The sequence below is a fragment of the Haliotis cracherodii genome, unplaced genomic scaffold (assembly GCF_022045235.1).
Source record: "Haliotis cracherodii isolate W230 unplaced genomic scaffold, xgHalCrac1.p SCAF_4, whole genome shotgun sequence".
Classification (NCBI taxonomy): Eukaryota; Metazoa; Mollusca; class Gastropoda; order Lepetellida; family Haliotidae; genus Haliotis; species Haliotis cracherodii.
This window is the reverse complement of record NW_027266297.1, coordinates 55,850,395-55,865,903: the sequence shown is the minus strand read 5'-3', so window position 1 is coordinate 55,865,903 and position 15,509 is coordinate 55,850,395. Positions and strand designations below refer to the sequence as shown.

The 15,509-nt window shown below is 40.0% G+C and overlaps 1 protein-coding gene across 1 annotated transcript; it reads left to right on the top strand.

The window, feature by feature from the left end:
- Nucleotides 1–1,327: 1,327 nt before the first annotated feature.
- On the top strand, nt 1,328–14,509 carry LOC139479795 (transcription factor 21-like). Its single transcript, XM_071262672.1, has 2 exons — nt 1,328–2,060; nt 13,562–14,509. The coding sequence occupies exons 1-2, from the start codon at nt 1,776–1,778 to the stop codon at nt 13,661–13,663; spliced, it is 387 nt and encodes a 128-aa protein (XP_071118773.1). The 5' UTR covers nt 1,328–1,775; the 3' UTR covers nt 13,664–14,509.
- Nucleotides 14,510–15,509: the final 1,000 nt, after the last annotated feature.

The window sequence follows — 15,509 nt, the reverse complement described above, 5'->3', positions numbered from 1 at the left end:
TATATCTACTGGTAATATACATTTTTGTGTCTACTAGTAATAAGCATTTGTGTGTCTACTAGTAATACGCATGTTTGTATTTACTAGTAATATCATGCATTTTCGTATCTACTAGTAATATGCATTTTTTAATCTACTAGTAATATGCATGTTAGTGTCTACTGGTATATATAAGCATATACCTCATATATATCTACTGGTAATAAACATGTTTGTGTCTACTGGTATATATAAGCATATACCTCATATATATCTACTGGTAATAAACATGTTTGTGTCTACTGGTATATATAAGCATATACCTCATATATATCTACTGGTAATATACATGGGGGGTTTGTCTACTAGTAATGTGCATGTTTGAATCTACTAGTAATACATATTTTTGTGTCTGATGGTAATATATAATTTTGTGTCTGCTGGTAATGTATATGTTTGTGTCTACTAGTGATACATATAAGGTATAAGGTTGTATCTAGTGTTAAGCTAATGCCTGTATCTACTCACAATATATATAGATGTACCTATTGGTAAGGTATATGATATCATCTACTTATAAGGTAATATCTAATGTAATGTATGTTGAATATCTAATGGTAAGGCATATGTGTCTCTATTAGTTACACATAATCTTGTATTTATGAATAGATATGTGCAAAAGCAACCGGTGAAATATATGCTTGTTTGCACATGTAAGCTATATTGCCCCTATTAGTTAGAGATATGCTTGAATTTGCGAATAGACATGTGCTTTAGTCAGCATGTGAGACATATGCTTGTTGAGCACTTGTAAGGTATATGTGCCCCTATTGGTTAGATATAAGCTTGTATTTGTGAACAGATATAAGCCTAAGTTAACCAGTAAGATAAATGCTTGTTGCGCACTTGTATCTGCTAGCTATATATTTGTACCTACTAATTAAGTACACTTGTATCTACAAGTTAGTGAACACCCACGCGAGCCTCCTCCAAGAAGGGATAACTCACTAATTAACCGAAGAAAGCGAAACGAAAGGTTTTACAGTCGGTCCTGAGGACACACCTGCGGAACTAGTCAGCCTGCTGGATACAATGGCGGGATTAGCATGCTGGAACATAATGGAATCCCCCAAGACTTCCCAGATATCGCCCCGCTTTCTCCTACAAGCACTTTGCTCCGTCTCGCCAGATAACTGTATCCGATACTCCAGTTTTACGCAATTTAAATTGGTGCTAGTGTCGTGTTATCTGAAGGCGATTCCTCGTGTATAAACATTCCCAAACCTCGCGATATGCACGTCACATGATACGGTCACGTGACTCCGCCTCTGAGAGATGTCGTTCTAACAGTATGCTGGAATGGTCAGACTCAGAAGACAAGCGTGCAACAGACAGACCGGGCTTGAAACAGACGAACTGAAAAGCTGACCAACTCCCCGACACACGACCTGTCAGACAGAGACTGGCTACTGGAGGCGGGTTGAGGCGCCTTTCGCTGATTCATGAATGACTAGTGGGGTCGTGGTACACACTGTCGAATCCCTGTAGGACGTCTGACACCTGTGGTGGCTTGAAGAGAATGAGGATGGGGACACGATTGTGATCTTCTAATGTAACAGGCGTGTATAGGGTAGCCTAATGTGTTTTTCAAAAGATCTATATTGTTTGTGCAGGCCGGTATTACAATGATATCTGTGAAAGCACAGGTGTGGTAACTCGGAGTCGATTTAGGTAATCTTCTTCCATGTGTGCTATGTGACGGGGAGGAGGAGGTTGACAGACAGCGAGTCGTCACGATGCCGAGGCGCAGAAAGGAGGATGTCAACTGTGACGCGAAGCATGGGAAAATGGGGAAACCCATCCAAAGAAACGCAGCCAATGCACGAGAAAGAGCTCGCATGAGGGTGCTGAGTAAAGCTTTCTCCAAACTGAAAACCACCCTACCGTGGGTACCCGCGGACACTAAACTGTCAAAGCTGGACACTCTCCGCCTGGCGTCGAGTTATATCGCCCACCTGCAGCAGATTCTGGACGCAGAGGATGTTGAGACTCAGCAACAACTCATCCACCCTCTTAACCTGGTAGGTCATTCATCCATCATCCACAATTTTAACTTTGAAGCTCACACATCCTTCGTCCACCCCTTAACCTGATGGGCTTCCAACCTTCGTCCACCCTCCTAATCTAGTAGGGCATTCATCCTTCGTCCACCCTCCTAATCTAGTAGGTCATTCATCCTTCGTCCACCCTCCTAATCTAGTAGGTCATTCATCCTTCGTCCACCCTCCTAATCTAGTAGGTCATTCATCCTTCGTCCACCCTCCTAATCTAGTAGGTCATTCATCCTTCGTCCACCCTCCTAATCTAGTAGGTCATTCATCCTTCGTCCACCCTCCTAATCTAGTAGGTCATTCATTCTTCGTCCACCCTCCTAACCTAGTAGGTCGTTCATCCTTCATCTACCCTCTTAACCTAGTAGGTCGTTCATCCTTCATAAACCCTCCTAACTTAGTAGGTCATTCATCCTTCATCTACCCTCCTAACTTAGTAGGTCGTTCATCCTTCATAAACCCTCCTAACTTAGTAGGTCGTTCATCCTTCATCTACCCTCCTAACTTAGTAGGTCGTTCATCCTTCATCTACCCTCTTAACCTAGTAGGTCGTTCATTCTTATCTACCCTCCTTACCTGGTAGGTCATTCATCCTTCATCTACCCTCCTAACTTAGTAGGTCGTTCATCCTTCATCTACCCTCCTAACTTAGTAGATCATTCACCCTTCGTCTTCACCTTCGTCCACCCACTTAACCCGTTGGGCACTTCAATGGCCATTCATACACCTACAAGGTCTACAAGGTCTAAACCTGGTAGGTCATTCAGCATTCCAACACCCCTAACAACTGATATGCCTCTCTCATTTGAGTATCCCTCTACAACTGGTATAAACTGCCCTATCATTGACAGAATGTTGGTTTACGTTTTCCCCAGACTGTATATCCCCTAAAAAAGAAATGGGTCATTCCCGTCCCTTCACATAGTTTTATCTATTATCTCCTTGCAGCCCACAGTCCCGTTACCCCATACCTCTCTGACAGATCATTATCCCATTTCGGGACCAACCATTTGTTATTCTGGGTGTCGGTGTGAGGGTGGGGGTAGGGGTTTGGCGGAGGGCTAGCAATCTTTTTTTTGGGGGGGAGGAGGGGTTGGTAGAACCTCCGCCCCTTATCTGGTTGTTAGTCGTCCATATTTTGGTAAATTCTCAGTTCTTTCAGCAAATATTCCCTGCATATCTTTTGCATTAATCATCTCTTTTCTTCATTTTCCTGCCGATTTTTTCACATTATTTTTAAAGGGTTTTATTTGTTTATTAAGTTATTCCCTTTATTTTCGGTAGATTATTTTGATATGTGTTTATTTGCATTTGTCCTCATTTAATTGTCAGCGATTGACTTTAATTATCAACTAAACTGTTTGGTAAATATTTTTTCTGAACACTTTAAAACTTTTCTGTTAGAATTTATTATTTATTTTGAAGAATTCCTTACTGTTTTCTCACATTACTTCCTTATTTTTCTGTAATAATATCCCCTTAGCTGCTTGTAGATTATTTTCCCTACTCACTTAATTAAGAACCCGCGCCTTCTGTATATTATTCATCTTAATCCTTGTATTGTGGGGCTGATGCTCGTGTACATTATGATTCTAATTAGATGTGTTGACAATGTGTATCACGTGGAAAGGTTGTGTTTGTTCACATTCTGTTTTAGGTCCTGTGTATCATGTAAAGTAATATTTCTGTTTGGGTAAGCCCTGTGTCTCATGTAAGCCCTCTGTCTCATGTATATTATTCATTGTATGTATTTCTCTTTGGTCGAAGTTGTATATATTATTATTCTAATAATGGTTTTGAAGGTCTTGTCCTTCGTTTAGATTATTCCTCCTTCTGTCTGTAGATTCTTATTGTTTGTGTTTATATTTCTTTTTCAAAAGTCCCCTGTCTCATACACCTTCTGCTTCATATATATGTGTTTTGTTTAGCCATATGGTTTAAGCAGATTATATTTGCAATTCCTGTTTCGATAAGCCCTGGGTCTCATTTAAGATTATTTTTCCAAATTCCTGTTGTGGTATGAGACCTGTTTCCCATATAGAGTTTTCGGTATTTTCCGGGGTTTTATGTGAAGTATTTTTCATGGTTGGCATGGGATGTAGCTCGTTACGCCTGCATTTATGTAGATGGATACCTCCTGGAACGTTACACGTCACATGTGTTGCCTACATGCAACATTCTTTATGAATATACATTTAACGTTCACACTGTTCACATCCATCGATGCTATACGTGTTTCCAAAGCTGTATCTCAGTATTAGCTGAGGTTGAAAACGGGGACATCTCACACTGCAACCTGTGAGGCAGGAACAAACTGATCATTTACACTGCAGACAGTGTCCCCAGCCACGACCCTCAAATCACACTAAACACTACCACTGACATAAACTGTGACTTACACAGGATTACATACACTGGATGACACCCGTCCACTATCCGTATTCTTACCTTGGACAGTTGTGCTATGTTGTCCTAACCAAGGCATATATGTGCAATACAACAGTTAACTCATACAAATAACACACAAAAGCTAACTTCATGAAGGCCAGCAGGAAACCAAGGGTACAACAGTGTTTCATGCAGAATGCCATACACCATTTAGCCCGGGATATACCAGAATGTCATACACCATTTCAGGCGGGATATAACAGAATGCAATACACCATTTAACCCGGGATATACCATAATGTTATACTTCATTTAGCCCGGGATATGCCAGAATGTCATACACCATTTAACACGGGATATACCAGAATGCCATACACCATTTAACCCGGGATATACCATAATGACATACATCATTTAGCCTGGGATATGCCAGAATTCCATACACTATTTAACCCGGGATATTCTAGACATCCAAACTACATTTTTACACGGGATACACATTAATGCCTTTCAACATTTTACCAGGATATACCAGAATGTCATACACCATTTAACCCGGGATATACCATAATGACATACATCATTTAGCCTGGGATATGCCAGAATGCCATAAACTATTTAACCCGGGATATTCTAGACTTCCAAACTACATTTTTACACGGGATACAACACATTAATGCCTTTCTTTTTCAAAAGTCCCCTGTCTCATACACTTTCTGCTTCATATATATGTGTTTTGTTTAGCCATATGGTTTAAGCAGATTATATTTGCAATTCCTGTTTCGATAAGCCCTGGGTCTCATTTAAGATTATTTTTCCAAATTCCTGTTGTGGTATGAGACCTGTTTCCCATATAGAGTTTTCGGTATTTTCCGGGGTTTTATGTGAAGTATTTTTCATGGTTGGCATGGGATGTAGCTCGTTACGCCTGCATTTATGTAGATGGATACCTCCTGGAACGTTACACGTCACATGTGTTGCCTACATGCAACATTCTTTATGAATATACATTTAACGTTCACACTGTTCACATCCATCGATGCTATACGTGTTTCCAAAGCTGTATCTCAGTATTAGCTGAGGTTGAAAACGGGGACATCTCACACTGCAACCTGTGAGGCAGGAACAAACTGATCATTTACACTGCAGACAGTGTCCCCAGCCACGACCCTCAAATCACACTAAACACTACCACTGACATAAACTGTGACTTACACAGGATTACATACACTGGATGACACCCGTCCACTATCCGTATTCTTACCTTGGACAGTTGTGCTATGTTGTCCTAACCAAGGCATATATGTGCAATACAACAGTTAACTCATACAAATAACACACAAAAGCTAACTTCATGAAGGCCAGCAGGAAACCAAGGGTACAACAGTGTTTCATGCAGAATGCCATACACCATTTAGCCCGGGATATACCAGAATGTCATACACCATTTCAGGCGGGATATAACAGAATGCAATACACCATTTAACCCGGGATATACCATAATGTTATACTTCATTTAGCCCGGGATATGCCAGAATGTCATACACCATTTAACACGGGATATACCAGAATGCCATACACCATTTAACCCGGGATATACCATAATGACATACATCATTTAGCCTGGGATATGCCAGAATTCCATACACTATTTAACCCGGGATATTCTAGACATCCAAACTACATTTTTACACGGGATACACATTAATGCCTTTCAACATTTTACCAGGATATACCAGAATGTCATACACCATTTAACCCGGGATATACCATAATGACATACATCATTTAGCCTGGGATATGCCAGAATGCCATAAACTATTTAACCCGGGATATTCTAGACTTCCAAACTACATTTTTACACGGGATACAACACATTAATGCCTTTCAACATTTTACCGGGATATACCAGAATGTCATACAACATTTAACCTATTCCACAACATCGGAAATTATTTTTTGAGGAGAGAAATGTATTGTTCACTCAAATATTCCATAGCTTTTATGTTAATCTACGTGTACTAGAAGATCACACAACAGTTAACACGAGGTATATAGAAAATATCATACGAACATGTGTGTCATACTGATTTTTGTGTGTCAGAATTATTGTTTTCCCGACAGTGAGCGAGAGTAACTGTAAAACATGAATTCTTACCCGAGTATCGTAACATCCGTATGACACACATAATAGTTATTTCTTAATTTTTTTGAGCCCCCATTGAGAAAAATCGCCGCCTTTGAAAATCAAAAAAGTCTTCAAGTCTTACGTCGTTTCTTGTATGACGTCATTGCGACCTTACGTCACACTATGATTCGCATGACGCCAACACTGCTGTCCGGATGAGGTAAACAATACACTATTGCGCATGAAGTGATATTTTCACTTGTGCACATATTTTTATGAACATGGTTATTTTAGCCCTATGAGTAATAAACCAGTATATCACACAACAGTTAACACAGGATATACCAGTACCCCACACAACAGTTATCACTTGGTAACCCATATACATGTTTTAAAAGCAGAGTCGGGTGTACTTTCAAATAGTGACGATATCAGGTTTTCGCGTATCCTGTCCCATCGGTGGCACCGTCACAAACACACGCAAAGTCAAGTTACTATTTCACCTGGAAAAAAACACGGGAACATATAGTACAAGTAAAACTAGGAAATTACATCAGACACCATTTTTGTCACTGATGCGTCATATTTTTAAATGTCATCCACACATATACCAAAATCCATTTTGAAAGATCTAGAAAGGCTTGAATGATGTAAAACTTTTGAGCAAGAGTCATATGACACTCTTTGACATTTCCGTGGAAGGAGCATGCTCGATTATGCCTCATAAGAAATGTAGACACCAAAGGTTGGAGCTGTTGGAATATTGCTCTACATAAAGGGAAAGTTGGCAATTGGAAAGTCACCCCTCTTGTCATACTGTCTTGTGGATAGTGTGTGGTCAATGTTAATCTTTATGCACAAATCTAAATATGAAACAGATGAGACTGTTTCATTGGTCTCTTTTTCTTTTAGTACAGATGGGCATGTCAGTAGATAACACATGGTGATTAACACGTGGTATACCAGTATACCACGCGGCAGTCAGCCTGGGATAAACAAACTTAATATAAAGTAGTAAACACCAGATGTATGAGTGTTCCACTGAAAATAGCCATTATACCGTTTACCCCGCAGGAGGAAATACAAGTGTATTCTATATCTTTTATCGTGTAAAGACAATACGAGCGACACAGGGAGAGTTAAGTATGTTAGTTTTTATGGCAATTTCTGATCACACGATCTTCTCTCACAAACTTTGCCTTAAAATACCCTTCCTATTACAAGTCAATAACGTATTAGATAGATATTTTTATCTTAAAGCAGTTAAATATAGGCATACCATGATGCTCATCTTGAATTTGTCCCAGCATATACAATTTACAATGATTATGACAAAGAGCTTTGTCTCATAGTCTCCCAACATTTGTCATTAATTGCGATTCTCAAATTCTTTGTAAACATAAAGCGGTCTACAGTCACGAACCGTGAATGCACATTAATAATGCTCAACTGCTAGAAGTGATTTATATTCTTTATACAGGAATAGTTTACTAGATTCACAAAAGTCTGTATGTCAGTCGTGTTGATTACAATCTCTTAATCTTTGTATACAGTTATTAATAAATATAAATCACCAACTTCTTGTGTGGTCCAACAAAGATCATGACCGTAAGTGAACAATATTCTTTTTTACATTTGATGCCCACGATACACGATTACATTTAACTAAACATTTACATGAACGATAACAATTCTTTGGATGTCTGGTATTAGACCAATATATTCAACAAATACACGTTTTAATTCATCTCTTGTTAATCATCAAATAAGGCGTATCTTCAACATGCACCAAGTACAGGAATATTTGAAACATGTCTACACGCACCCTTTACGTACTTACAAAGTGTCATATGAAACTGCTCGATATATTTAATTTTAGAATGTCCCTACATTGCACATGTGTAAAGTAATATTGGTTTAATGTGGGTATCAAATTTCGTGGATAGAACAGATGGTACAGATTTTTAACCTCTACTGGAAATGCTTAAAGCTATAATTTAGTTATTTTAGACCAACACAATCTATTTGAGAATAATAGCAACAGTTAATTATAAAAGTAGATATTTTTTCATGTTCATTTCCATCATCCATTTATAAGTGTTCTGAGTGTACCACCATTTCTATAAACAGTGTATTATTCAGCAATTAACAGCAGCATCACACAGCAGTTGACACGGGTATACATGTTTATCTCATAGCCAATAACATGGGGTATACATGTTTATCATGTTGCTGTTAACATGGGGTATACCTGTTTATCTTACAGCATTTAACACGGGGTATACTTGCTTATCTCACAGCATTAAACACGGGGTATACCTGTTTATCTCACAGCAGGAAATATGAGGTATATCTGTTTATCATGTTGCTGTTAACATATATATATACCTGTTTATATCACAGCAGCTATCACGGGGTAGCCAAATGCATTATACAACAGTTAACTTGGGGTGCAACATTGTATGACAAAGCAGTTTACCCAGGGTACACCAATTTCATATACCATTCAAGATATTTATTGTATAAAACACCCTCAAGTGACAGGGTACACAATCTATACTACAAATATAACATGCACATATAAGGCTTTCACTGTGTATGGAATAATGTCACAGAGAAATGTACTCTCTTACAATGCAGCATACAAACCTGGATATGTTTGTGTGAAGTATATAGCCGGCATCGTACAGTCGACCCTGCTTGTGGCAGAGATTTCTTATGAATTTGGAAAGGTTTTTGTCGGTTTTATTTAATTTCGTGTATATTTTTCTACTTGAGCGCATATGTTAGAAGCATGGGCCAACTTCATGGGTTCTAAAACCTAAATGTTGGGCTTCTTCAGTTCTCACGAGCCAGGTTCCTGGAACAAGTTGAGGTGTTCAACTGTATGTATTTGTCACGGGGGTCTGCAAAGAATGATCCTATTCCAATTTCACCTGTGCTCAAATAGAGCCACTTGTCCCCGACCCCCTCCCCCGACCAAGGCTCCCTGACATCAATGCGCTTCCCCCTGCTGTGCTGCCGTTATCAACCAAGGCAAAGAAAAATGAGTAAAAACGACGTAAATAATATGTGCACGTGCGTTATCAGCGCGGGTGTCGTTTATCTCCGCCTAGCTGCCGGGACGATCAGGCCACGTACATGAGAGTGAAAGAGAAGGATGGGAAGAGTGAGAGTGGTCTTGGAGGGGTGTGGGAGGGGGTTGAAACGGGATTGAGAGGGGGTGGTAGGATGCTGAAAGGAGCTTTGAAGGGTGAGGGAAGCAACTTGGACGGTAAGGCCGCGTACATTGAAGCAAAATAGAGCTGAAAAGGGGGTCGAAATTATTTAAGGGGTGGGGTGATTTGGAGGGCTGTGGGAGAGGACTGGGATGGTTGGGATGGAGGGGGCTACATTGAAACAGGAAAAGGATGAAGTAGAGAGAGGGGACTGAAAGGGGGTCGGAATTATTTAAGGGGGTGGGGAAAGCTGCGAGATGGTCTGGAGGGCTGTGTGAGGGGGCTGGGAGAGTACAGGAATGGTTGGGAGGGAGGGGGCTACATGGAAGCAGGGGAAAAGGATGAAGAATAGAGCTAGGACTGATAGAGGGTCGGAAGGGGGATGAGGAAGGCTGAGATGTTGTTTGGCGGGGTCAGAAAATGGGGAGAGGGACAATCGGGGGATTGGACGATGAGACCTTGTATATTGATATTGAAGAGAATGGAGGGTCTGAGAAGGGCGTGGGAGGGTTCAGGGAGGGCAGAGGTCATAAAATAATACATTTATTTTATAGTTTCTGATGAGGGTGATGCGAAGGAACTGGGTGATGGGATCTTTGTGACATTATTCAATACACAGTGAAAATCTTATATGTGTATGTTAAAGTTGTAGTATAGATTTTGTACCCCGTCACTTGAGGGTGTTTTGTACAATAAATATCTTCTTGAATGGCATATAAAATTGGTATAACCCGGGTAAACTGCTTTGTGATACAATGTTGCACCCCAAGTTAACTGTTGTATTATGCATTTGCCTATTTTATGTTCTCTGAGGAGGAGGATGGGAAGGATATGGACAGTGGGGGTCATTGGGCTTAGGTTGTGGTTGGGAGGAAAAGGATACAGTCTATGATTAAACTTATCAATGTACTTCCCGCAGCTTCAAGTAACACTTTTAAAAGAAGACCATTTTCCGAAACACCAACCATTATGAATACAACCAGCCTTATGACTGACCATTTTCCGAAACACCAACCATTATGAATACAACCAGCCTTATAATTGACCATTTTCCGAAACACCAACCATTATGAATACAACCAGCCTCATAACTAACCAACGTTAACTTTAACCCATATTCCCAGCATGCCAAAACAGATAACTCCGACTTCAACACAAAACCAAACATTATCAATATGAAATAAGCCCACCTGTCACTGATACAAACTCAACTGCCGGGCAAAAGAAAGTATACCCCATTGTTTGATGGTAGCTTAATATGAAACACACAAAAAATAGTTATTCGATGCTGATGTATTTGATACGGATATCATAGTTGTGGTTTGGTGACAGTTCTCAGCCTAATAACGTTTTAAAAACGTTTGTAATTTTTTGGTCAAATCCAATTTTCAAGTGTATGCTTTCTTATGCCTGGCAGTTTCAAGCCAAGCTTTCAACGTAAACACGTCAATCCAACTTTCAACAAACCTAGAATTACGATTAAGTCTTCTTTCAGTAAACCCAAGATTCAATAATAAGCCCTCCTTCTAGAGGGCAGTTCAAAAATTCGATGTCGGATAAAAATCTTAATAGGTCTGCAAGTTTTCCATCTTTTCAAAAATAAGCTTTAGCGAGGTTTTTCAGTTCAAGTCAATAAATAACATCTCTAATCGTCACGTTTCCACTCCGAAAATGAACAGCATCACTATCGTCGGTAAAACGAGATGAAACACAAGACAGATCCTGCCAGTTCAAAACCTTCCCTTGTGTGGTGGTGGTGGTGGTGATGTTTCTCCACAAGTAATGGGGTGCTGTTTTGAAACATGTATGCTATGGTATAATGAGTTGTGTCTTTTCTGAAAATATCTTTGAGGACGCCAACATTTTCACAATCAGGATTTAGGCTATCAAAACATGGAATTAAGTTTTTTGATCGACATCGGTCTTCTGAACTGTTCTCTGTACAAACAAAAGAGTTTGAACAAGCCAACCTTTCAACAAAACTATATTCATGAATAAGCCAAGCATCCAACAGACCGAGCATTATGAAAACAGCTGCTTACAATGAGTATACGTCTCCCACGTCAACAGACTGTCCTCACCCTTGAATAAAGCCTAAAGGGGAATTACCTATCGCCATCTGTCAATCAAACAACAGTACTGACCAATCAGAAAATTCGAAATGAGATACAGAATCCGCCATTTTGTCCGACAACTTCCAAACTGTTGGACGTCTAGTAAAGTGACAGGCATAAATATATTTCATGTACAGTGTATTATTCCATAATATGTAGATCTGAAATATTAGAGCAATTACAAAACATAAAAGAGGAGAGTGAGTGAGTATTGTTTTACGCCGTTGTTAGCAATATTCCAGCAATATCACGGCGGGGGACACCAGAAATGGGCCTCACACATTGTACCCATGTCGGGAATCGAACCCTTGGGGTGACGAGAGAACGCTTTAACCACTAGGCTACCCGACCACCCCCGTATAAGGGGATAGACAAAATGGCTGAGTATTTTATTAATACATCTATAACTATTGAAATACATTTGACATGACCACACATGGTGTGAAAATACAAATGTGTCCGGCAATGCAACTTGACATGGCATAAGAGGTAATCATGTAAAGAATGTACATGTGGATGACGTCTTCTCCCTAGAACATTGAGGCCGTGGTTAATTTCTCAGACAATATGTTAAAAACATCGGTCATCTGCTTTTATCAAATAAAATTCACCAAAAGTTCAGTGGACAGGCTGGATGTTTGTAAAATAATGCCCTGTTGGTCCCAAAAGACTTGTGTCTCTCCTCCACTGAGACGAAACAATATATGCCTTGATTCGCTGACTGAAAATATAATCAATCTTCAACATACATCGGGGCACCTGGAATATTATACAGTGGTTTCGTAAGATGCATCGGCTGAACTTGGCCGTGAACCGTTAAAGTGAGCTTATGGAGTGGTGCATTGTGGGTCGCAAACGTTTACATTTTCGACATACGTGGTGGACCCTAAGGCTTGTAAGGATAAAACAAGGATGGTAACAGCAATGTGGCCTATTAAATTTTGGAATTCGGATACGATTTAAAACATGGCCGCCATGCCGTTATCATAAAATATGCTAGCATCAGATATGTAGAGTAACATATAAAGCTGCTAAACTTTGAAATTCATTTACCCCCATTATACCCTCGGACTTCTGGGTAATTACGTATTTGCATGTATGTGATCTACGCATGTTACTGATAATTTTACGCATTCGAGCTAATTAAAAACATGGCCGTCACGGGAGCCATATTGCATGTGCCTTTGTGCTCGTTACCAAACCTTTCATGCATGTATCGTTGTGAAATATGCATGTTGTTTTGATGTATCGAAAAAAGGTTTACGTACTTTTACATCTTCTCGTTTATCCATTTTTAAAGTCCTTAACCAATGTTGCCTATAGCCCAAAGAGACTCCGTGAGTTAGCGAAGCGTGTGGGTCTTGTGTTCCTAACACATGTTCTGGTAAACTGTTGTTGTTTTTGTTTCCATTCCCCATTGGAAATATACAGCAAGTTGAAGAGAAAAAAAGTTGAAAAACGACTTTCTTCTTTAACCCAACACGCATGCAAATTGCTCCTCTGGTCTGTCTTGACAAGTGTTTCGTTGTGTACAAGGACTGGCCTAATTCATGTTTAATTCTGTCCTTCTTTTTCTATCATTTTGCCGATGTTAATCAGCATGTCCGTGGTCTTCTGTTTCAGACCTGGCCGTTCACCTTCTCTGGGAGGGTCATCGGCGGGGACAACAAGCCGTTAGACGCGCTGAAAATCTCAGCTAAACAGGACACCTGCGCCAAGTGCTGATTTCATGTTTAACAAATACAACATTGTGATACAGGGCTCCTGTGTAGAGCTACACATGAACTCATGTGCTTCCAATGGTCGGTCCCACTACCAAATTGCTCTACAATATCACAGGAACAACGACAGGGGAAGAATCATCCTAGCAACACAGTGCAATTTGGGCTGACGTCTTCTTGTACCGTGGAAGTACAAAGGAAGACCCAACCTGACTTTACTTATCATGCTGACACAGGAAGACGTATCCTAGCGACACCTGAAGACGTATCATAGCGACACAGGAATACTAAACTTATCCAAGCGACACAGGAAGGAGTATCCACGGACACAGGAAGACGTATCCTAGCGACACAGGAAGGTTTACCTTGTGCTAGTGACACAGGAAGACTTTACTTATCCCAGTAACACAGGCAGATATAACATATCTCAGCGACAAAGGAAGACTTTATTTATCCCAGTAACACAGGCAGACTTAACATATCCCAGCGACAAAGGAAGACTTTACTTATCCCAGTAACACAGGTAGATTTAACATATCCCAGCGACAAAGGAAGACTTTACTTATCCCAGTAACACAGGCAGACGTAACATATCACAGCGACAAAGGAAGACGTATCCCTGAGACACAGGTGCGCTTATCCTAGACACGTCATTTTGACGCGCCTGTCAGTGTGGAGTGTCCGGCAAGTAATGGCGTCTCTAATGTGACATAAATAAATGTGAGACGAGAACAGTAGAAGCGACTGTGACGTCACGTAGAACGTGACGTTTTGCGTCGCGCCATGATAGCCAAGCCATGTTATAGTATCAGTACGTGTTTGTGAAGTGATGTTTTGTCAAATTCCAGTAAAACTTGGTACATTATTAAAACTGTTTTCTTTTCGAATGATGCTGGTTAAATGAGATTTTATATATATCTACATATGCGATATCATTGAGATAACAGACATCGGTTAATATAATTATTTAGCCTACATGTCAGATATCACCTAGGTAACAGATGATAGGGAACAAAGCTGTATCACCGGGATGACAAATATCAGGCAATATAACTATATCACCTGGATGACAAATATCAGGCAATATAACTATATCACCTTGATGACAAATATCAGGCAATATAACTATATCACCGGGATGACAAATATCAGGCAATATAACTATATCACCAGGATGACAAATATCGAGCAATATAACTATATCACCTTGATGACAAATATCAGGTAACATAACTATATCACCTTGATGACAAATATCAGGCGATATAACTATATCACCTTACGGAAGCGTAGTAGGGCCACGGGAAAAAAAATTGTATATTAGATATCACAGTAGAAACGACGTCATAGCTGAAGATGAAGCTGTTGACGTCATTCGACAAATTGTGGTTCCGCAGCAGATGCGACTTGCTGTTCTTATAGGTAAACACTAAAATGCGTCCCTGTATCTAGACATCTTCTTCCGTAATAAATAGAACATTATATTCGTGTTCATGTCATACTATGGTTACGACACTCGTGCCTAAATTCCGGTATTTCACTTGTTCTCGCTCGAGAAATAACGGAATTTAGACACGAGTGTCGTAAACATAGTATGACATGGACACGAACATACTATCCTCTGTCACCTGGATGACAAATATCAGGTAATATAACTATATCACCTGGATGACAAATATCAGCGAACAGCCATATCACCTCGATTACAGATATCATCTTGAATATTGCTGACTGTGGCGCAGGAGTCACGCTCCAACTCACCACATATATGTGATGTGTTCACTGAGAAGAGTACGACGTGTACACGATCTTCCCCTAGCAAGTGTACGATGTGTTCTCTTCATTCCTAT